Source organism: Agelaius phoeniceus, chromosome 3, assembly GCF_051311805.1.
Source record: "Agelaius phoeniceus isolate bAgePho1 chromosome 3, bAgePho1.hap1, whole genome shotgun sequence".
Classification (NCBI taxonomy): Eukaryota; Metazoa; Chordata; class Aves; order Passeriformes; family Icteridae; genus Agelaius; species Agelaius phoeniceus.
The window spans coordinates 73,905,225-73,929,571 of record NC_135267.1 but is presented as its reverse complement, the minus strand read 5'-3'; the positions used below and the strand labels follow the sequence as shown (position 1 = coordinate 73,929,571).

General features: G+C 42.3%; 1 protein-coding gene across 1 annotated transcript; it reads left to right on the top strand.

Moving 5' to 3' along the window:
• The first annotated feature begins 1,229 nt into the window (after nucleotides 1–1,229).
• Nucleotides 1,230–22,627, top strand: C3H1orf198 (chromosome 3 C1orf198 homolog). Its single transcript, XM_054629591.2, has 4 exons — nucleotides 1,230–1,677; nucleotides 8,985–9,035; nucleotides 17,752–18,303; nucleotides 20,189–22,627. The coding sequence occupies exons 1-4, from the start codon at nucleotides 1,330–1,332 to the stop codon at nucleotides 20,243–20,245; spliced, it is 1,008 nt and encodes a 335-aa protein (XP_054485566.2). The 5' UTR covers nucleotides 1,230–1,329; the 3' UTR covers nucleotides 20,246–22,627.
• The last annotated feature ends 1,720 nt before the right edge of the window (nucleotides 22,628–24,347 follow it).

Below are 24,347 nucleotides of genomic sequence, written 5' to 3'. Positions count from 1 at the left end.
CGTGAGGCAGATGACTAAGAAAGAAAGCGAGCTCAAGTGCTCTCAAACAAGTTTAACAAACAAAACAGGATTATATAACTGGGCTGGTATGTGATGACTTGGGGAACTGTAATTACCTCCAAAGACCCAAGTATGTGGAGAAATCTAATTATCATTTTCCATCCTCTTCTGTGTGTCATCCTAGACAGCTGGTCTAGAGATACCATTTGAACTCTTAAACGGGAACATTATTGTATTGCAGCCCCAGTCATTTATCTATTAAGAATGATACTAAAGAAAGCAGACTGAGGGGAAAAAAATAGGCTAAGCAATGAAAAACCATTAATCTGAACCTCAATATTTGTGCTACTTTGAAATATATTTTGAAGATAATAAAAATTCCCTGTAACTACCTAGGCCAAAAGTCAAAATAGATTTAGTCTCACATAAATCTTCTGACAAGTTGCCTATCTTAGGTAAGCTTGATTTTTTTCATTGTTGTTGTTTGTTTATTTTGTGGAAAGGAGCTATGCTTTCTCCACCCCACCCCAGGAGACTGGTCATCTTTTGGGAATTTGTGTGTGGGACCTCAGTGAATCTTTTGCCAAAATAAGGACTTGTTACTGGAAACTAGCATTTGTACAGCAAAGGAAGAGACCAGAAAACCTAATTATTTCAGCCTTTAGAAATCTGTTTTACCAATGTAACTAATGCCAGACTTGTTACACTGAGGCTGCAGCTGTACTATCAAATTAATACAGAGCCTTCGGACCATCTTGCACCCTAGCCCGTGGAGTTGGACAGAAGCACCTGTGCCAGGCATCCTCTCTCTTCTGACAGCAGCTGCTGGACCTTCTATCGTGTTAAGAAACACGTACGACTTATTTAGGAGCGAGGAAAGGCAGGTTCTTGGGCACTGTGCTCCTCTGCCAGCTGAGGCAAGTCCCTTCCTGGTGCTCCTGGCCCGGCAGCGTGGGAATACTACAGCTTACCTCCTCGGCAACAGGGGAAAGGCTGTGCGAGACGAGCGCTGCCGGGCAGGAGCTCTTGAGGGAGGGCGGCGGGGCGCGCTCAGCCCCACGTTAGCGGCGGTACTGAGACCGAAGCAAGGCCGGGAGGCGGCGTCCCCGCTTCCCTGCGGCGGGAGCAAGGCCGGCTCCGTGCAGCGGGAGCGGGCGGCGCCGCGGGCAGGGCGTGCGGGGGGCGGGCAGCGCGGGGCGGCGGCCGCCCGGCTTTATAGGGAGCGAGGGAGGCGGCGTCTGCGGGAGGGGAGCGGAGGAGGCGGTTCTCTTCCCGGTGCCATCCCCAATCCCGCCGTGCGAGTGCGGGGCTGGCGGCGGCGGGGTGGCCATGGCCTCCATGGCGGCGGCGATCGCCGCTTCCCGCACGGCGGTGATGAACGGGAACCGGCCGCTGGACGAGCGGGAGCGCAAGCGGTTCAGCTACTTCTCCTCGCTGAGCCCCATGGCGCGCAAGATCATGGCGGAGAAGGAGCGGATCCGCGAGCGCTACGGGCCCGAGTGGGAGCGGCTGCCGCCCCGGCAGCAGGACGAGATCATCGACAAGTGCCTGGTGGAGCCGCACGTCCAGGCCCGCTACGCCGCGCACCGCGGCACCACCCGCCCTCCCGCGCAGCCCGCCTCCTACCCCAGCCTGCGCCTCAACACCGGGCAGAAGGTGGTGCGCTTCGGAGACGAGGTACCGGCCGCGGGGAAGGGGAAAGGGGAAAGGGGAAAGGGGAAGGGGCGCCGGGGGTCCGGGCGGGAGCGGCGCTGCCCAGCCCCGGCACGGGCGGGGCGCGGCGGCCGCCACCTCTCCGGGCTGCGGTGCCGCCGGGCTGGGCTGGCCGGGGTCGCGGGCGTTCCGCGCCGTCGGCAGCCGGGCGAGTCGCCCCGGTGATGAGCTGGGCTCCTTTCCCCGCTGCCTGGCTGTGCGGGAGGGCGGGATGATCGCCGCCCGTAAAGGCAGGGAAGGCGCCGGCAGCGATAGCGCTGAAGTGGGTTTTGCAGAAAGACTTGGACGGTCTCAGTTCCCCCGACGGCGGGGCATGGCGCTGGACACAGTCTCTTGCTGAAAATGGGCTGTAGGGAATGTTTACACTGAATTAAATCTCTTCCTTTTCGTTTCTAGTTTTAGACACGGTTAAAAATACAACGCTGAAAACATTCCAGCTCTTGGCATGTTTGACACCTTAAAAAAAATGCAGCCTGTTCCATGTCACATGCCAGGAAAAACAAGGGTGTGGAAAGATAGATGGCAAAAAGTATGGATTTTGAACCTTCTGACAGCCATCTATCCAATGGTGAAGCGTGGCAGTCCTTCTGGAAATCCACTGTAAAAGAGTACCCGGTCTGGAGCAGTGGGTCCTGTTACCGAGTTGAGCCCTTGAAGAGGAAGGTCTAACAATGCTTGAAGCAACCTGACAGTACCCTTCGGATACTGTGTCTCTTATTCAGTGTATTGATTCCCTTTGTTTTCTATTCTTTTACATTTCTATTCTATTCTTTTATTCTCGTATGATTACAGAGCCGGTTTCTTTCACTATCACCATATAATAACTTTAAGTGACCTGTTGTTGGTTATGTGGCTTCTACCAGAAAAAGAAAAAAATCTGCTTCTCCATTTGTAATCATCAATCCAAAGAGAGCAGTGCTACTTTTAGGCTCCTCTCCAATATCCCTTGCAATGGGATTTCTAAGAAGCATGTGGGGCACACTGATCCTGGGCATCATGGTTCCCAACCAGCTTTGTGCCAGGAGACTGCTGCCTGTGTTTCCCCTGTCAGGAAAGTGTGATGCTGTGCTGCACACACATCATATCTAAAGCTAGAGAGCACAGGATGTAGCTCATGTATGTCTAGTTCATTATATCCAAAATTCTAGACAAATATTTGATAGTAATGGCCAAAAAGAGGTGTAGAAGAAGGACACAAGACAACAAATTTGGTTGTGCAAACAACCTTTGAAAAGAAACTTAAATCTGAAGTTAGTAGTGAAATAATTTAGAGAGTGTGGAAAATAAATATGTTCAGTTTTCCCAGCCTTGGAGAGCTCAGCTGTGCTTTCTGCTTTGAATTATGTGAATCTGGAAGGAAAACAAGCATGTTTGTAGGCTGTTGTGCTGCACTGTATGGAAATAATAATTTCCTAAACATCTAGAGAGTCCATCTGAAACTGGGCAAATAGTTTTCTTTTCCCTCTTCTCCCCAAATACAGTTACAATATGCATAATGTTAATGTTTCTGTAGCCATTAACCAAAGAAGGCAAGGTTCCTCCAAATACTCGATACAAAGTGTTTAATTTTGGAAGCATCTGCCTCAATTGACTTCCTCTTTGACTTCTAAGCAGAAGTTAATATAAATTGTTTCTCTGAAGAAAAGAGATTCCACTCATTTTGGCATTCGCCATTTCCATTTTAGTTCTTCCAACTGTACTACTGAGCCTTGGAGCCTTTCCTGGCTCTTCATCTGATAGCTTCCTCTCTCCTGGCTCCCTTGCTGGCGTTTGACCTGATTGCTGGATGTTTGCCCTGGCTGACAAATTGTCCCTCCTTGTCCTGCTGCGGCAGAGCCAGCGCCGTGCCGGTCCCGCGCTGGCCAGCGCTTGGCCTGCAGAGCTCTGCTGTCTGTGTGTCCTGCTCAGGGAGCTGTGCCCCTGCTGCCTGGTGGTTCCCAGCTGCTGCATGCACCGTGGGCACCCAGCCCTCGCTCAGGACTCTTGGATTGGTCCTGGCTGCTCTCCCTGCCTATTGTGTAGGGTATCCTAAGGCAAGGAAACGGAGGGTAGCCCACATGCCTCAGAATCACTTGTGGATACTGCAGCGCTTTCAGTGAGAGTGTTTTGTCCTGATGATGTTCTTGCTGATACACCTGGTTCAAAAGTTTCATGTTTCCAGCCACAGCTCATCTTCCCTTTTAACTGATGTTGAAATCTGTAGTGATCTACCTGGGCTTGCTTAAGCACAGAAATCTGATCTCTCTGACCTCATGTTCTTTGGAAGACGTGGTAGAAAGCAAACCAAGGATGAATACTGAAGATACTGATTTGCTGGTCCGGGCCTCTCACTGTTTCAGTCCCATTTTCATGCCTATGACCATTATAATAAGGTGGTCCAGAGGACATATGTAGTGGTCTTGTATTTCTGGACAGTTGCTTCCCTCTTTCTCACCCCCACCATTTCCTGTATATTTCTTCTAACACCAAATTTATCTCCTGAACTTGTGGCCCAGGACTGTAAGTTCTCAAACTATGAACATCTCTTACATTTTCAAAACATCTTTGACTATGTTGGCTGTGTGGGAAGGGTGTTACAGAAAATAGACGTGCAGTAACAGGACCGTGGCATCCTGTAGCCATGATCCAGTCATTTTATAATGCTAGAGCACTGCAGCACCATATGGGACTCTTAGAAAAATGCCTGGAGTCACTGCTCCTTCCCTTCCATCTTATCCTCATTGCAGCATCACCAGTCATGGAGCTGGTAGCAGAAGCCCTGCAGGCACTGTGAGCACAGTTTCAAAAGAGAATTAGGCTAACAGGGGCATTTCACACCCAGTGAAATAAGTTTTGTCCTGTTTGCTGAAGATTGACTTGCTATCGTTGCACATGAGCCCAGCACAGGAGGCTATTTGTTGCTTCACCATAATTTTCTGTGTCTAGACAGCCCAGACCTCCTGACCAAGGGCTTTTGGATGCTGCAACAGAGCTTCCCCTTTCCAACAAGCCTCCAATTGCTGGCATTACTCCATTTATAATTTCTCCATTTTCATTCTAATGCCCATAGTGGTAGAAATGGAGATTAACTGAGCAGGGAAAAATCTGGAAATACAAGCTGAGACTGAGCATGAATGTAATATAGATGGATTATTTTTTAAATATGCTGTAAACCATGAGGGGAATAGGAGGAAAACCAGCAGTATTGAGAGGCTACCACCCTTTGCACACTGTAGTGTCCAGCCTTTGATAATGCAGCTGGTTTGGTGTCAGTTGATGCCACTGGGTTCTCTCTGGTTCAGTAAAAGATAATTTAGATATTCAGTTTACAGCAACAGTTTACAGTAAGAACTTCTCACTGTTCTCTTAATGCCATCCCTCTTTATCCATAAGCATGTGATGTAGACATGGAATCAAGGTCTAATTTTTCCTTTAGTTTTTAGGTTTTTTTTTTCTTTGAATGCATATTAAGAATTTGAGAAGTAAAAGAGTTGGATGTGAAAGAATTAACTTTTCGTTGGAAAAAATGCCATATGCTTTAGGAAGTGATAAACATTTTATGTGGAGGAAAGACAGGTGAGAGAGTTTGGTTAGTTTCATTCATTGTGTTTTAAGAGGGAGCTTGACTTACCTGCCTTCAGGCAGAGATGCTATTTGTTTTGCTTAGCCTTAAGAACTTTGGCACCAAACAAAGAATCAGCCCTTTACCTCCCTACTTAAAATTGCTTTAAAGCAACAAATAAGCAATATAGCAAAAACTTTTGAGTTTGGCCTGTTAGAGATTTGTGCTTTTTAAACACCCAAAAATGAAAGGCAGCATTTGAGTGCAGTAAAACCTCAGTAACCAGCAAGTCCTGTTCTAATAACACTTCTGAGAAGCATTTATTGGTGGGTTTGTGTCTTGCCCAGCTACTGTCAGCTGTGCTGAACAATGCTCATGTCAGATACACAGGCACACTTCTACCAGTGCCTTCCATTTTGAAATTCAGATGTTGTTTTCCAGCAAGCTGCCTACATATAGCAAATGTAATTTGTGGTTATTTTTTATATATTTTGCAGCTGCTTGTTGAAGTCAAGTGTATGACCAGATTTTTTCCTCTTTCTCACTAGTCTTTTTTCAGTTTTGAAATACGTTGCATGAGGCCCCATTTCTTACAAATAGGTTCTTTTTTTTAACCCTGGTGAACAAAAGTTTATTTATTTGCCTTCTTGCTGGAAGAAGGCATTGTTGTGTGCTGAAAACAAAAGCTGATCAGATATGAATTTTTTTCTAATCTATGTTGATGATAAATGGCCTGGAATCCTTTTTCCCTAGAATTTCCAGTCATAATTCTCTTTTGTTATTATTGAAACAGTTGATTCTTTTGCTCCCAGTTTCTTCAAGCACGTAAGAACTTGTTTATTCTACAAAAAACCTAAATTACTTTTCATATTTGGTTGGTGATAAACACGAATCAGGCAGTCTAGATAGCAGAACATGGTTCAACAGTATTCTGTCTTTTCTCTTGGTCCTCTGCATGTTCTCTGTGTGAAGACACATGAGGTGGAGGCCACAAACTTCCTTCCCTGCCCTGACAAAGGGCAGAACTTGTCAACTGTCTCCTTCATCCTAGCCCCAAGTACACTTCAAATAACCACAGACATCAATTGCTTGAAGGTTTGTATCCTCCAGCCATGTCTTATCCTATTTTATTCTTTGCTATATCCCACAGAACATCTTTTGAATGTGGACAGAGCTCCTCAGAGTTACTGGCTCTGAGGGGGGATGAGTTGTGCAGCCCAAGAAACAATGAGCCATCATTTAAGTAAAAAAAATTAAAATGATCCTTTCCTTTTAGAGAGTTGCTGCCTAACAAGGGTCTACTACTTCCATCTTATATAATGTGTGAAACTCTTAGATTCTATCTCTGACCAGAACTTCTGACAGCTGTTACCAAAATGAATTCATTCCAGGAACTTTTTGCTTGCCAATGCCTGAGGTTGAGGTTACAAGTTGCGGTGCCAACAAGGACAATGATGCTTGAGGAGACATCAGCTTCTGTGGAGTGGGAGGCTGACTTGCTGTGTCCTGCAGGGAATGATGTATCCTGCTGCATGACAGCCTCATACCTTCACTCTGCCTTGCCCATGCTGCTTTTCCATCCCTCTGTGGTCCTCAGGGCTCGCTCTCAGCAGCGGTGTCACGGCTGAGTTCGGGGTGTGCAGGAAGTGTTGGGTGAAGAGCTGTCCCTGCCAGTGCTGTCTTCTCTTGCCTCAAATACAGCAAAATAAAGAACTGGATGTCTTGGATCCAGCACGAGGATGGCTTACTGCCAAGTTTAAAACTGATCCCTGGCTGGTTTGCTTGTCCTATAAATGGCAAGAAGACAGAGCTTCCTTTATACTCTTTAGATAAAACCCAGTGGCACTTATGCCTATGCATCTGGAGCTTTAAGGTGCTGTGACTGCATGTAGCAGTGTCACAGTGTTCTCTGGACTTCAGTTCTGTCCTTTACTGCTGTGGTTGAAGTCCAGCCCTGATTTTTCCTGACCCCATGCAGACAGAAGTGTTATAGTCCTGCTTGTGTGTGATGCTCAATGCAATGGTTAGGTTCTCCCATCTCTCTTCCCTTCTGGGCCATGATTCCTCTCTCATGCATGCTTCAGAAACGATGAACTCCAGTTGTTCAGAAATGAGCAACTCCATTTCAGAGGCAAAGGACATTGTCCTAGAAGGAATTTGAAATAATTAGACACACCTGCTGTGAGGTATCACGCATTGAGTGGTGTGGCATTCCCATGCAGACAGCAGCACACCACAGTGCAAATGCTGATAGATACTAAAAAGCAGACTTCTGCTCCTTTTTTCTTTTAAATGTTAAAACATCTGAGAATCTGTTTCCTGGATTGAGAGAACCTGAATTACATTTGTGTTCTTGGCAAAAATGTCCTACACCAAATTTCCTTTTGGCCATATGTGATTGAGAAGAGCCCAGGCCTCTCCTCTTAGATGAGCTCTACCAGGCCAGTTCTTTTTAAGAGCGCGGGATCACCCTCATATATACCACAAATACCTTGCTGCTAGAAACTCTGTATTTCACAGATGAGTAATAGTTGGAGTATGCCATGTTTTTATGTTTAGGAGATAGTTTTAGATACTTCTAATCATGATCTCATAGCTCTAGGCCAAAAAATCTGCCTACAGTGAAATAAGAGAGGGCAGATCAGGAGAATGTTATCAGATGTCTGAGAAATATATTCCTAGAAAGGCAGAGACCAGGAATAAGAAGAAAAAAGCAGCCACAGTGAAATGTGGGGTTCCTGTGTTGTGTTAAAACATGGTTGAGTTCTGCTATTCTCTGAACAGCAGGAGTGTGAAAATCTTTCATGGTTACTCCTGGCCTTTCCCTTTCCATAAGGTGTTCCCACTCCTGTTCTTTCCCTGGTGTGCTGCTGTGTCCACCTGCTCATTGTGGAGGGTGCAGCTCTACCTGTGGGACCATCCAATGTACCAGTGAGTCCCAGCCATGACTAGGAATAGAAATGCAATCATGTTGTTGTAATTCTTCAACAAATATGAACAACAATCATTTTTCAAATTATTTTCCACCCTTTCTTTTTTCAGTGTGGGCTGCATGTATTTCTGGAGGGCATGCCTTGTATGAAGAAATTGTTTAAATTTCTCCATTTGGGATAATTTTCAGAAATGCAGCATCTTCAAAAATAGTGGATTTGAGATTTGGTGCTGTGGGTGCTGTGTGGCTCCTTCACCACCTCTGAACATTTATTTCAGAGTGCCCTCACTGCCATGGTGCAATGATGTGTCCTGTTGGGGCTTGGCCACACAGCTGTTTCACTACCCCATGACTGCCTGGCCGTGCTCGTGCTCTTTGGTCTGTCAAAGGGAGGAAATGGGACTTGATTTCCCTGAATCCCCTTCTTCTTTTGTTGTTTCTGTCCCTGGGTGTTGCTAGTGGCTACCAAAGAAACACCTAGTAGAAGACTGGAAATATAATACAATTTAAAGCTGTTTGTGGAGAAACCATTTCAGGAGATTGAGACCAGGCTAAACCTTCATATATTTTGTAGATTAAATTGGTATAGTATTGATAACCTTCCCTTTAGAGGACCTGCTTTCAGTCAGTCTTAAAATGTAATCAGTGCCATCTTTAAGTAGTGCTTTCACTTTTTAGTCAGTTCTGTAGCAGTGGTTGTTATAGTTCCAGCAGTGTAACATAATGTCATCTGTGTGATGCTTCTGAGAAGATGAAGCTACTCTTCTGATTTTTAGTCATTCTTCAATTTTATTTCAGGACATAACTTGGCAAGATGAACACTCAGCTCCGTTCTCCTGGGAAACGAAGGTAATTAAACAGCTTTTTTTTCTTTTTTTAATGTTGCTTTGTCATTTTATACTATTCCTACTGCATTTATTGTCTTCATTTTGTTACTTGATAGATTAATGTCACCCTATTCTATGCAAGCGGTATAAAGTGACCGTGCTGCAAATCAAACAGGACTGGTATGCTTTGATTTACATCAGGAGAAACTCAAAATGTACTTCATGAACTAACATTCTGGCTTTGAGTGCAGATGTAAAACCAATTCATTGCAATTTTTTGTTGCAAGCTTTTTAATCAACTTTCCACGTTTAGTAAGACCCTTGTCTTAGATACTGTATAAGCATAGCTGCATTTCACTTGTAAGTCAGGAGTAAAGTAGCTAGAAGATGGTGTGAGAAATGTGCAGGTATCTCATAACTTCACTGGATTCTTTCTGAAAGCCTCTCTAGTACTTCCTCTTTTTATTATGAACTAGAATGTTATCTTGGGACAAATGTAGTGTTAACTGTTAACCTGGGGCCATGCTAGAAGCTCTATGTTTTTTCCTATTCAAAAGGTTCCTTAAAAAAAACCCATATTTTTCTGTGGTGAGTTGGTTTGGGGTTTCTTTTACACCTTACTTTATCTCTGGTATTTTGTTAAAGCATTATTTATGATGGGATTCTCATATGGCTAACACGGAACCAGAGTTCTCCATTTTTTCTGAGCCTGTAGTGTGAGGAAACACAGTTGTGCCATATGTGTGGTGGGAAATCAAGTTTAGTTCTTCTTGTTGGAAAAATTCTGGGAGCAAAACCACAGCTCATTGTCTTTCTCAACTGGGTATGGCAGGCATGTTAATTTAATCACACATTTCAGACTTAGTGTTTTCTGCCCTTATCTGCCAGAGAAGGCTGCTACTGCCCTGTTTCCTGGTTCCTTTTTTTTTTCTTTGCCCTTGAACTATGTAGATAATCATGTATGACCTTATGAATATAATCTCAGCCTAATGCAGAGTAATTATTTGGAAATGCCAGTGAATACTAAATTAATCCAGTTGACCTGAGACTTAGCCCTCCCTGCTCAAGGTCACTGCCTGTAGCTGCACCCCATCTGTGCTTTGCAGAAGCTGATTAACCTATAACTTGATGTGACTCCTGGGTCCTGGCAGCCTGCAGTGCTGCACTTTCAGAGAAGCCAATGCCAGTCTTCACTTGCCTTAAAACTCCCTTAAAAGCTGTCATGAGGAACCAGTGGAGGATTTTCTGTGTTTCCCTCTTTCCCCTCTCCCTCCTTGCTGACCAGAAATAAAAGCTGTGCCACAGCTGTGGGCTGAAAAGTTGCATGATCTTTTTCTTTAGCAAAAGTCTAGAGAATCCATTTTATCTGGATTTATGGGGTGTGGTTTGGTTGGTTCCTGTGGATTCTTCCTTTTGGTTTTTCCCCAGTGTATCAATCTTTCAACCAAATCCTTCCACTGCTGAGTCTTCCTTTTCAGAAGCAGAGATCTTGCTTTGTGCTTACTCTTTGATCTTCCCTAACTTTTATGAGGTAATACTGGGAGGCAATTTTTAATGAGGTACCAGCTGAGGAAAAAGTAGCCTTACTCAAGTGGTGCCATGTGAGGAAGCCTGAATGAGCTGTTCAAGAAGGTTGCTGTGTTGTAATGCATTGTTCAATGTCCTGTGAGCCAAACCTGATCCCACTGTTATTTAAGGCTGTCAGGCTATTTCCATTCCATGAGCTCTCCCCAGGATGGGTTGTTTTTTCCACAATACTCTTCTCCCTGATCTCCCTTTAATGCAGAGCTTTTTGTTTGGTTTGGGCTTTTAGCATGTTATTGCCTAAATGTGCACGGATATGCTCTGGCTCACCCAAGGAAGGGAACGTGGTTTTGCAGAGCAGGAGAAAGTAGAGCTGTAAATCAGTAAAACCAATAGGACTTTTTTTTTTTTTTTAAACACTGAGACAGAAAAATAAAGCAGCAAAATGAGTATTTTCTGTAACTAACACTAGGGAAACTGTGAGGGGGTAGTGAGAAGTGTAGAGAAGAGGGGAGGGCATGTATTCTCCCAGGCTGAAGGCTCTCAGCTGTAACAGTGATGCCAGTGGGCATTCTAGTTGATAAGGTATGGACAAATTTTTCTCCCTGTAGCTAGTGCCATGGATTCCCTACTTCCATGGCAGTCAAACTTACCCAGAGAACAGTGTGCTGTGTTACTGTCATTCTGTTCAGAACATTGTTGAAGGGCTTGGTGCCTTCACTTGTGTCCCAAGTAAACTTTCTGTATTCTCATTTTAAACACAAATGTGAGACAGGGCTGCAGTCGTTCATATCACAACAAACACTTGCCTGAATATCTCCACTATTTTTAGATGAGTATTTCTTGTCTCACCTTTTTATTTTTAAATCCTCACACAAGGCAAACAAAGTAGAGCTACAGTGTAAATTGCCGAGTTAGCTGTTAGACAGCATTTAAAATAATATTTTTAGTAGATAACGATAACACTTCTCAGAAGGAAAACTTGGGAAGCAGTGAGTTCTCTTGGCACTGCAAAAGGGCTGACATTTTAAAACTAAAGATTGAATTGGAGGGAGTGATTTGGTTCATGGGTGGAGCCCTCATGGACATAACATGTCTTGAAATGTGGGTTACATTTTTAACTGGAGCTCTACCCAGGTTTATGAATTCAGGGCATTCTATTTATGGCTTCAGGTTTACCTGAGATGAAAGATGACATTTTGGCTGAGTTTAGCCTTTGAGGTTTCTTGGTTTGTTTGAAGTAAAAATTCAGTGAAACTCAGCACAGACCTCAAGATATAAATGGAAAACAAGAATCATGCCTGAACTTGGAAGTAAAATTTCTCTGCAACTCTTCCTGAACTCAGAACTTTATGGATTTTGTAATTTCAGATTTGGGCAGGGGCAGGGGAGGACTTAATTAATTTAGTAATGGGCAGAAAATATTTCACTTTGCCACCTCAGTTAACACATGGAATGCACTGAGCAGCATGGGAATAAATTGCAATGTACTTCTAATTCATGGTATTAATGAAAATTGACACATAGATATCTAATATATATATATGTCAATTTTCATTAATACCATGAATTAGTGGTATTAGTTTTCTTGATACAGGTAGAATAGTTGCCGATTCTCTTCTGTTTTCAACAGGCCTTCAGGTATTTGTTGAAAAGAGAGGCCTCTGAAGTGTGTTTAAAATAAACAAACAAACAAAAAAAAAGGGAAAATGAAGAAGTGACAGGCTTCAATCCCTTCAATAATCTGGTTGCTGCCTCCCTGTCTGAATTCCCTAATTATATTGCTATAGAAGTGATCTAATCCCAGCAATGATTTGGGGAGCAAACAGCTATATCCCACTTGTAATAAACATGCTTTATTAAATAATAAAGCACATTGTAATAAACATGCTTTACCAACTGCTTCCTTTGTCTAAAATTGAGGCAGTCTTCAGTATCCTTCTTTGTACAAGCCCTAGTTGGTGTTTTGTTTTAAATAGGAACACAGTGGCAGAAGAGAATTTTTTCCTTCCTTCCTTAGCAGCATGATATTATAATTGTTTGTTACAAGCTATAATTTGGTGTGATTATTTTTACCAAGCTGGCGTAAATGGCAGCACTTCCTTGGAAGGAGAGTGATCCCTGAGCTTTTGAGATTAGCCTTCCCTTTTTGATTTAGACTATGTATGTTTAAAACACAGTGCTGTAAAACAACTGTTCTTGAGCAAAAAAAGCCTCCACCAAACCCAACCTGTGGTAATAGAAGCTGTGCTCAAGGTTTATTTTAGTCTGTATGGCCAAGTGTAGGGATTCAGTTACCTGCATCAATCTTTGCTGGTTTTGAGCATAAAACCAGGCACTGTCAGTCCAAGCTTGCTCAAGCTAGCCAGAAACAGTGGCTGGCTGGATTCAGTTCATATCTGCAGGGTACAGAATGGAATTTCTTCCAAAGGTCCATACTGTATAACATTGGCATTGACTTCTGTATGGACTAAAATTACTTAGATTGGTTTTGAGTGCTTTGCTCTATTTTTTGCTCTTGCAATTTGCCTCTGCTGACCTAAGGTTTTCTTTCTGACTCTGAAAAGATCCTGAAAACACCCACGGTGTGTGCAGGAAACAAAGCAAAAACTGCAGCTGCTTTGAGCCCTGTATTTATTTTGGTTTTGTCCATTCAGCAAAGCAAAGTCATCTTCTAAATCTTTTAAAATTGGCTTTCTTACCTCTGCATTTATCAGGCTATGCTTAAAACAAGTTGCTTTGACAGTGTTTCTGTAGTCTTTGTCTCAACAATTTGGATTTTTCAGCCTGCCAAGCAAAACAATTTGTTTTGGCTGTATTTGTGTGACTGCTTAGTAAAATACTACACATTCCTGATGAGTGAATAAGAAGCTTTAAAAGTTCCTGGATTCTTTGTGGTCATCTTGTTTTTAATATGTACTTATGAACTGAGACCTGATTTCATACAGTGTAATTAAATCATGACATTCTCAGTGTCCCTGGTGCCTCTCTTTCAGCATACATTGTTTCCCATGAGCATATACAGCCACTGTTGCAATTCAGTGGATTATTGCTGCCTTGAGACTGAAGTTTGGTCTAAATTCTTTAATCCAGTAAATAAAATTCCTAAATACCTTCATATGGTATTTTTAAGGAAAGATGGACATACAGCCTCCTAAAACCTGCAATTTATAATATTATTTATATTTATGATCCAGAAAAATTATCAAGACAGGACACCCTTTATTTAAACCCTTGCAGTGGTTTGGGTCCAGAGGGATAAGACTGAAAAGAACACAGACTTCCAGATTTGCTTTACCTCAAAATACTTCTTTGTGCATGCTTTCACATGCACTCTCTACCCCCTCTCTCTTAATGTGTTGAGAAAGACTTGCTCATGCAATATCTTGAAAATACTATTGCTGTTAATAGCTTTTATTTGAATTCCAATAATTTCTAGAAATTACAGTTGGGAGTGTACTAGTCTGTCTGTAAACTCTTGAGACTTTCTGGGCAGAACAATTCCCAGAAATACCATTTGGACAGATGGTAGGAAAAAGAAAATATTTTTATTTTATTCCTCAGATGGGGATTTATACATACAGGAACTGCAGCTCATGCAAAGTAATACAAAATCAATGAAAGCAGCGGGGAACTGAAACCCTCTCTCTAGAATCCCAAACTGTGCCTGAAAGACAATTCCCTTTTGACCATGAAATCACACCCCACTGTTCAGTGTTTGCCTCCCCAGGGGGGCAGCTGGTGGAGTGCCACAAGTGCAGTTCTGCTTCTGAGCCCTGCTTGGGCAGGTGCAGCTCACAGCAGCTCTGCCCAGCCTGGGGAAGGCAAACTTTCACAGGTGAGCTGCTGCCCTGAGTCTGGCTGGGGCCAGGAGAGATGTGCATCAAGGTATTCCCATGGCTGGCAAACCTAAAGGAAAAGGGCATTTTTTGGGAGGGAGGGGGAGGTTGCTGTCTTTTAAATATAGTTTCCTTCCTTCTCCTGCTGACGCAACCAATTGCCAATTTGCAATCTGATGTAAGAAATTGAGAGCAGAACTCTAATTAAAATCACATTTGTAGGGTCTAGTGACTCATTAGAGTGTACAGTACTACTCATTACTTAGATATCAGCATAGGGTGTTTCACACATGGGCCTTTTCTATCTCTGTGAAATTATCTTCCTACTTAGGCTGCTGCTCTGTTGTTTGTTTTTTCCTTGCGGGGGAGGGTGTTTTATTGCCAATTTTTTGACTGGAAAGATATTGCCTATTAATCATTTTCTTTCATCAGCTACATTTCTTAGGGGTTTAGATGTGTTAAATAACCTCAGAAGTCTAAGAGAAGCATTATATATTTCAGGGAAAACAGAATATCTTGTGACTGGTCCACAGAAGGTCTTGGCTTCTGGAATTAAATGCTAGAAGCAGAATTACCCCTGTGACCTCTCAGAGCTGTATTTACATCATGCTGAGACACAGAGCTTTCAGAACCTGTCGGGGTAGTCTTGTCTTCTCTGCCTTCCTTGTGGGAGAACGAAAACTCCTGAAGTATTTTCATTGGGATTATTCTGTGTCAGGCTATGAGCTGTTTGATCTCCAGAGCATTCTGTGAGACAGATATGCAATCTCAAGTGTCAGGTGGTCCTGTCTTCTGAAATGGGTGCACCCTGTGGTCTCTGCACAAAAGGGCAGAGAGGACATCCTCTCCAGAGCGTGCAGCCACGAGCAGGTTGGAAAGGCACTGAAGTTGGAAAGGCATTGCCTGAGGTGCTGCTGCAGTGCCAGGCTCTTCTCTATGCCAGGAGTGATGTGTCACTTCCAAGCCACATCTCTGAGTTGGATATTTTGCCCCATAAAAAGAACATTAAATATCACTACAGTCAGTGGCTTTAGCTCCACAATCTGAGAACTTCTCAGAAGGCCTGGCTCAGCTTGTCTGGCTAGCTGCTCCTGAAATGCAGAGCCATCTTGTTGGTTTACTCTTTTCCTAATTTTTATTTGAACAGACCCATACTTCCCTTCCATGGGTGTTTTTTCTGGATTTTATTTCCAACGCTGCCCTGGTGGACCTGGGGGCTGTGATGGCTGCTCTGCACTCTGGGCACTGATCTTCCCTCTGCCTTGGGCTGGGGGTGAAGGAATCATTCTACTGAAAGTGACTGCTGCTGTGGTGGCCTTTAGCTACTGTCATCCCCAGTGGGAGCCCCAGGACAGGCTGTTCAGAAGACAGCAGACTGCTGCAGGACAAAAAGTAGCACTGTTTTAATTCCTACATGACTTAAGTCTTCTAACATGGATTTTATTTTTTTTAACCTGTCTTTGATTTTTAGAATCTGCCTTTTGTTTTTTCTCTTGGCTACTGGGGAATTGCAGGTCTATTTGATATTGTGTTGTGTGTTTTTTTAAGCTGGGATTTTATCAGTTCTAAAGTCTTAAAGCATCTTAACTTCAGGGTGGTAAATCACTATTCAGTAGTACTGCCAAATGAGCTTAGGGAAATAAATCCCTATATTTTAATATAGAGAATGGCAGTTACTGTAAATAATCCTCAACACCATTGCATCTATGGTTTGTTTATGCAAAATTTATCTGTGAATAAATATCCTGCTCTTAATTTTACGTCATGGCTTGTTTAAAAAAATAAATCAGAGCACTGAGGTTTTTCTCCATAGTTTTTTTGCAGGCAGGGTGGGGTGTTGAGTTGTTTGGTAAGACTTGTGTGTATCCTTGCCCTCACCTTATTCTAGCTGAGCTATAATTACTTGGAGCTTGTTTATGTTCTGCATCTTTTGATAGCACAGTATATTCTTCATGAGAACACGGAGCTTGGTGCTCTCTTGCCTACAGCCTTGGAAAAATGATGCATCTAATTCTTTAGAAAGGTCAGATCTAAGTCCATGAATCAAATTATGTGTAGTCAGCTGCTGACTGTTTAAAAAAAGTTGTTTTATAAATAATCAGTTGCTGGTTTAACAGTTGTTCTTTGATGAGAAGTTCTGAATATTAACTACCAGGCTTGTGAGTTCTGCTAGATCTAGAGCCCCTTTGAACTTCACATGCACAATAATGTAGGACTCAAGATCAAACACTTCAGTGAAAATTATATGCAACTAGGACTTGTTTTAGACTGAAGCCCATAGATGCTATTGCAGTTTTATTTGGGAAAGGCTGGGCAATAGAGTAGAATGGTGAAAAAACATCACAAATTTGTAATGAACTTCTAAAGTGTCTTTCAACCATTTGCAGCAAAGGCTACAAGTCCTCTTGAGGTTTTTTTCAAACACCCAATCAGGCCCATGATGACAACAACACAGCTTTAACAGTAAAGGCTTTTTTTTTTCCTTGCATTATTTGTCCCTTTTTACAAACACAAATCTGTGTATTACATTGTTCTTTTCTGGCACATATGCTTACGTGTTTCTCAGAGGGTAATAAGGCTTAACTTTTATTAGCCTGAAGAGTGTCTAGCTAGTTGAGAATCAGTAAGTAAAGCAAACATTTGGAAGTACTGCTCACTTTTCTGTGACTTGTAAGATTTATTTCATGCATTAACTGTGGTCACTTGCTTCCTTGGCCCAGTGTTACCTCTCAGAAGTGGGTACAGCTATCTCAGCACTGCAAGTGAAAACAAACCAGGGCTCTGGAATAGGTGAAGAATGGTCCTGCTGGAGTTATTTCTCTTCCTTTAGAGGAGCATTAGAATTATAAAACTATTTACCTATGCATACCTATTACATCTAATCCTTTATCTTGGAAGCAGATGGACCTGTAACCAGCTATTTCAAAGACTCTAATGGAAAATTGCCTTTTGAGCTACACTCTGAAGCTTTTTTGCTTGAAATTTTCATGTAAAACATCTCTGACTTTCAAAATGCATCTGCAGTTGTTGTAATGTTTTAGTGCTGCTATTCTAATGTTTCAGTGCTGTGCATGCTGTGCACTGCTGCCTTAGATGGCACTGAGTAACTCCAATACAATTCCTTTCTCTGTCTCCTCTGCAGCAGGTCTGGGACTTTTATGTTTGCTTGCAGTTCAGACTTTTAAAAATCATTATTTTTATGAAACTACAAAGATAGACATTTATGGAGGAATTAAGTTAGCTTTGCTGTGGTATTTGCTGTCTGAGAGCTGTCTTGGAGTGGGCTGAGGTGTTATCCGTGTGCACCAGGGTCAGAAAGTCAAAACTGTATCTGTTTGAAGCTCTTTGAAATGCTGTTTTTCTGTCCCTGAACAGAGTCAGATGGAGTTCAGCGTTGCATCTCTCTCCATACAAGAGCAAGGTGGTGCCCAGCTGCAGAACGAGCAGAGGCAGCCTGCTAAAGCAGCACCCGGTGTCCAGGTCCCTAAATCTTCTCAGGCCACTAAGCCCCCTGGCTCTGAGGGCTTGGTAGCACCCAGGAAGGAAGAGGAGTCATCTTTCTGGAAGATAAATGCAGAGCGCTCCAAGTTTGAAGGAGACAAGTCTGAGTTCCAGTCCCTGACCCCCAGCCAGATCAAGTCCATGGAGAAAGGAGAGAAGCCCCTTCCCTCTTTTTACAGACAAGAGTCTGCTCCAAAGGAGATGACCAAAGCTGAGAAGCCCAGCATAACTAAAGCAGAGAAGTCTGCTGCCCCCAGCACTCCTTCTGTGTCTCTTGAGTGGGAGAAACCTCGACCTACTCAGCTCCCTACTAGTTCTCTAGATGACTTCTTTCTTCCTGATCCACCACAGGATCTGGCATCCTCTAGGACAAACAAGGAAGATACTGATGGTACTATACTTACAGACCCACAAATGCCTGGACAGGTGAGTACTGCTATGCCCACTGCCTTTATATTTAAGAACTGTACAGCACATTAAAATCTGGCAAGGCCACTGGAAGGTTAGGGACTCCAAAAATCACTAAGCCATTGCTCAGCTTGATGGCTTTTTTGTCTTTCAAATGTGAAGAAGTCTATTTAATCTGTTATTTAACAGTCTGTTTGACGTGTTAACTTCAATTAAGTGCTTTTTAACACATAGGATAAAGACACAATTTAAATCTAACACCAGAAATGCTGACAAGGCACCAAGTAGCTCATTGACAGCAACCTAGCAAGTTGCTGTATCACATAAAAGAGGTTGTGGGGTTTGGGGGTTTTATTTGCAAAAGCAAAACACTTAATGGAAAGAATAAGCTTTTTAACTTGAAAAGTAGGTGAACTAGGGTCTAGCATACTTTTTTGGTACACACAACATAGTGGTGAATGGTGAACTGGTTCTCAGCTGTTCCAAGCAGTAGCCTGACAGCCACTTCCCAGTGCTTTGTCCCAGGCAGCTGTGCTGCTTTCAAATGTGTTTTCTCTTAAAGTCCAAAATAGAAATAGAATGAGCTTCCAGAATTAGCCTTTTCAATGTTTTTTTTAATGAAAAAACCCAAACAACCCACCAACAAAAAATAACCTTAAGCAGCTCAATAGCCAATTGAAGCTATTTTAAAAAGCAGATGCTGATCTGTGAGAAAAGAAAGGAAACAGCAGGATATGATACAGGGAGGGGAAAAAAAGAAAGAGATCAAAAGCTTGAAAACTGTGAAGTAGAGAAGAGGAGTGGTACTTCAAGCAGAGCTGTGCAGTTCTGTTTGAAATCTGTGGCATCGCTCTGGCAGTAGCCTGACACATTGCTGTACACCTTCAGCACTTGGCACAGCTTTTTCTGTTTTCTCAACTTTGATTGTTCAAATTCCAAATGAGATGATGTAAAGTCAGAAAGATGCAGGGTGAGGTAACTGGTTGCAAGAGAAGTGCACTTAGGAGAGTGGCAGCACTTAGGAGAGAACCATACTTAAGCCACTGAAGTATTTGAAGCCCTTTGTTTAGTTATCATTTTCTCAAGCTGAGGGATAATGCTTCCTGAGCTGCCTAGCTACAATTTGTGAACATGGTTGCCCTTTAATTTGAGTTAAAGGCTTTATAATATTTTCTTACAAATTAACAGTTTCAGTTCCTTTGTGAATGTTTTCAAGATAACTGAGATTGTTTGAAAAACCTGTTTTTTCTCTCTGTGGAGAAACAACCCTCCCATGTGAAAATAGGAACAGAGGAGCAGACAACTTCATGTATTATAAGAATTTCTTCCTTTCTTCTTTTCTGGATTATCTTCCCTGTTCTGGGAAGCCATGCTCTAGGAAGAGAATCCAGAGACTCCTCCTAAACATTAGAATCACCTTAAAAGCCATGGCTAACCCTGCAGGAGTGAGTATGTTCTGGATAGAGTAGTAAATAACTTGTCATCAAAGTTTAATCTGTGTAGTTTTCTGCAAACAACTGACTCTAATTGCAACAGACAATCTGTTGAATTAATGATGCTTGCCTTCTGTGTTTGTTTCATTCTCTGTAATTCCCAATGTAGTCTGAAAAATTGATCTTCATTAATTTTTTCCATGAGGGAAAAAACCAAAATATTTTGCCTGCGGACCACAAGAATAATTTTATTTTTATCTGGAATTGTGTTTTTGGGCACTGTAAGTATTTTTCCATGTCATGTCTAGCAGTTTATGGTGTAGGTACTTAGGTATCCTAGAGCATGGTAAAGACCTTGAAATATTGTCAGACATCATTTTAAACTTCAGTTATTAGATAGGCAGTCAAATGTTGAGTTTGCAATAACATAATTAACAACTAAATCTTATTTCCTTTTTTTTACCTTGCAGACTAGTACAAGCAATGTTATCTTGAAGACTGGCTTTGATTTTCTAGACAACTGGTAAAAGATACTTCAAAACAGATCAAACCAATTTTGGGGAAGGAGTGGAACACCTTTCTCCCTGTATGTTAATTTACTAGCATTTGTGTCTTTTTCTAGAAGTAACTTTCAAACTCTTAAATGTTGCCTTTGTATAAACTTTTGTAATACCGTATGCGTTTTTGTTTTTTAAACAGTGATAGAAGTGTGGTTTCATTTGGATATTTTTTTAATATCTGTTAAAAGTTTTAGTAGCTACTGTATTGAGAGGATGGGAGAAGTTACTGTACACATGTTAAAGAAACACAAATGAGAGTCTCTGTATCCTAGAAATGGAACCTACAGGACCAGATTGCAATTTTCAGTGGAAACCTTGCTAGCGTGGCTTGTAAGAAATAGTGTTGCACGTGCAGTGGTTCCAAGCATACTTCAGATAGCTAGCAAAAAACAGTATGAAAGGCAAGCATCCAGAATTGCATTGATTTGTAGATTTTTTTCCCTTTGAAAGTATCTTTTGTACCACTTACTGAAGACACTTTTTCTTCTGAAGAGGGCAAAGGCATGGCCAAAATGATGGATCCAAAAAAGCACTGTGTTTGTACCCTACAAATCTGCTAAAATAACTTAAGAGTTTTGGAAAAATGACCTGGGGAAATGGTGTTTCTAGTGTTTGAATTGAAGACTTGGGGGTGGGTAGAAGGGAGTGGGACAACACCTAATGAAGTGGAGAAATTCTTCAGGGAACACAATTTCACTGCCTCCTTATTAGAGCATAACTCTTCATAATACTAGTGCTGGAACTACAGCACTGAGAATTTCTGGAGTGTAGATTACCTTTGTCTCAGTAAACCACTATGTTTATGGGAGGTCACAGCAGTGTGAGGCTTTTTTGTTTTTTAAGCAGCTTATCGTCTCAAGGACTCATTAACTTTGGTGCTTTTTCCTCCTTGTGGGTTCATCCTCTTTAGTATTCAACATCTGGCTTACATTTATTCCTAAGGTGCAGAGAGGCATCTCAAGGTGGCCCTTGGCAGTGTTGCCTCCAGTTCTGCTTTTGAATGATCTTTGGTGTTTAAAATGTAGAGAGCAAGAGTAGCTGTCGTTTGGATCTGTTGTCTCTGAAATGCAGCATGATTTACACCCTGATTCTCACTGTGTTTACCTCACCTTGAAGCCTTAATTCCCCCACGCACAGCCAGTGACTGGTCTGCTCCAATGCCAAAGGTTTGACTTTTCCCTTTACCTCAGCAATAGTCCCATAGCATTTGTTTGGGGTAGAAGGCAAAACACAGGGCTCTAATGGGTCCTAGCCAAGGCTGTAAGAAGGTCACCATCTCCTAAGCCATAGTTGTGCTAGGCTTCTCATGGATTAGCACTTGACATTTGGTTCAGTGCCAGGGGCAGTTAAATGTGCAGAATTGGATGCAGCAGGATTTTTTCTGCTTGTTACAGGAAGAGTTTGCAATGTCCTGGAAGAATCCTTGCCTCTAATTGGTGTGCTGCTTGCTCTGAACAAGCAGAGTGTGCTGATAGAGCATTAAAATTTACTTGTTGGACAAGGAAAATGCTGTAAGCATATCCCCCCTTTTCTTGTCCCCACACCCCACCAAAAGAACGCAAAAAAACCCCAAAACACCAAGGCCAAAACCTCCATTTTTTCTAGTGTTTTCTAAAAAGGTTCCTCAGCTAAATGGAAAGATCACCATGGAGTAAAAGTCATTGTATAGCATACTCTTATTTATAGGCTTCTGAAAGTTTTTACATTCTTCCTGAGATGTACAAACTCCTGTAGTTGTGGATGTTATCTCTGCATTAGCAGTTCAGAAAATATTTGTTGTTACCATCCTGGATTTTTCCACTGTTTTTTTCTTTTGTAGCATTTGCTACAAGCATCCAGAGTTAATGCAGCTTAGAAGAACTTTAACACAAATTCTTTAGGTGTATTATTGACATCGACTTGCACCTTCCTTTTAAACCTAACAAATTTTAATCTTGGGGTTTACAGTTACCAGTGAATCTGATTTTCTGTACATTCAGCTGCTGAAAATCCAAAATGAAGATGCACATTCTAATCTTATTCTGATTTGGGGAGATCTGAAAACAAAAGTCTCCTACTGTCAAGGAGGGTTACTTTAAATCTCTGGTAATACCTTAAAGCTTCTTAGGGAAGAACCAGGGCTGCCTGTCTCTTCCATCAGCTAACTCGACCCTAATACACATTGGGACCAGCTGGTAGAACATGCTGCAGAACTTTTTACTTATCCTGGTAGGTTTTTCCTGTGCTTTGACAAGAGTTGATGCTCCTTCTTTCTTGAATATGTTTTTATTAAACATTCTTACAAAAACGAAATTGTATTTGGTCACATTTTATATTAACAATGTTTTAATAAAGTCACTTTAAATAGAACTGTCAAGGTTTTTGTGCTGCTTTGTATGTTGTCCTTGATACTCTGCTTTCCTTGGTGCCATTGGAGTTGTTTGGGGCATCTTGAATCTGCCTGAGAGACAGCCAGGAATGATTTGATTCAGAATTTAGAAACCAAATTTTTTATATCGGGGAAAAAAAAAAATCAACACACTTCAGCTGTTTTTTCAAGCCTTTCAGTGAATCTGTTTGGGGAGGTATCCTTGCTTTATCATGTGATCTGACAACTGGGGGCAGGATGAGATTTGGGAAGACTAAAATCTATTTGTACTTCATTGTAATGGACTTAAACCTAACACACACACACTCTCCCACCAGTGTCTCCAGGTAATCCAAAGCAGTGTCTGGATCATTATTGCAGAAGCAATTTGAAAACTGCATGTTGTGGTTTAGCCCCAGCTGTCAATGAAACACCACACAGCTGTTCCTTCACTTCACCCAAGCAGGATGGGGGAGAGAATGGGTTATGTGTGGGCTTAAAAAGCATCTCACAAAAAGAAAGGTGCTAGCAGAGGCCACAGGGTAGTCTCACTGCCTGCCTTTTGTGATGTGCAGCAAGTTCCCAAAGTGTAAGAGAATCAAATGTGCAGCCACAAGGATAGATTTTCTTCTGCATGCTCACATCTACTTCTTCCAGAAATGTATTTGGAAAAACAATTTGGTTTGTACTTGGGCTGGATTTCCAGCAGCTAAAAAGGCATTTGAAGAAGAATTTGGTTTGGAAAGACTCCACAGCCAAGTAAGGGTGGTATTCCAACTATATTTAGGACCTGGCCTACACATAATTTGCTTCAATCTTGTCTAAGCTTCCTCTCAACTTTTAAAAGTTCTCTACTAAAGGCAAATCCACAGCATCTGGGCACTGTCTCAGCACAAGGAGCCAGCAGGTCTGATGCATGAGTGAGGACTTGTAAGGGCAGAGTAGAAAAGATGCTGTGGCTGAAGAATGGTGATTGATTGACTGATTGATTGATTGATTGATTGATTGATTTACTGGTGACTTTGGTGGTATTTGCTGAGGTTGGGACAACCTTTGAGGTCATGGTTGTGGGTGCTGGTGCAGCACCCAGCAGGCAGAGTCCTGCTGATCACTCAACAACTGCATTCCCCAAAAAGCTTGCAAATCATGTCCCTGGGAGACAAACCCAGCTTTGTAGGCATTATTTACTGACAGACCCCTGGGTTTTGCTGTCCAAGTTTGCCCATTGCCTTCTTGAATCAGTATGTTACTGTATATTACTGTGAGATCAAAACCATAATGTGGTGACCAGTGACAGGGCCTGAGGGAATGGCCTGAAGTTGTGTCAGGGGAAGTTTAGTTTGGATATTAGAAAAAAGTTCTTCACCCAGAGGGTGGCTGGGCACATGGCTGTGAAACTTGGGCCTTATGCAGGATCAAGATACAGGGCTAAATGCCCTTGGCAAGTCAGGATTCAACTGGAATGCCAACAAATCAAAAAACATTTAGCTGCCCTGAAAATAGCTTACTGTAGTTTTCCTATAATGCTTGTCTCCAAAATGAACAAGGGCTTGAAAAAGAAAATAAAATGCATGGGGGATGGAAAGAGAATTCTGTGCTTTTTGGATGGTTTGACTTCAGTGACCAAACAGAGGTTTACACAAGGGCCTGACCTGAGTCCTGGCTTCTCTTCTTACCAAAAATGTCAAGTGCCAGTGACCCTGAAGTTCAATGGGTCATTTG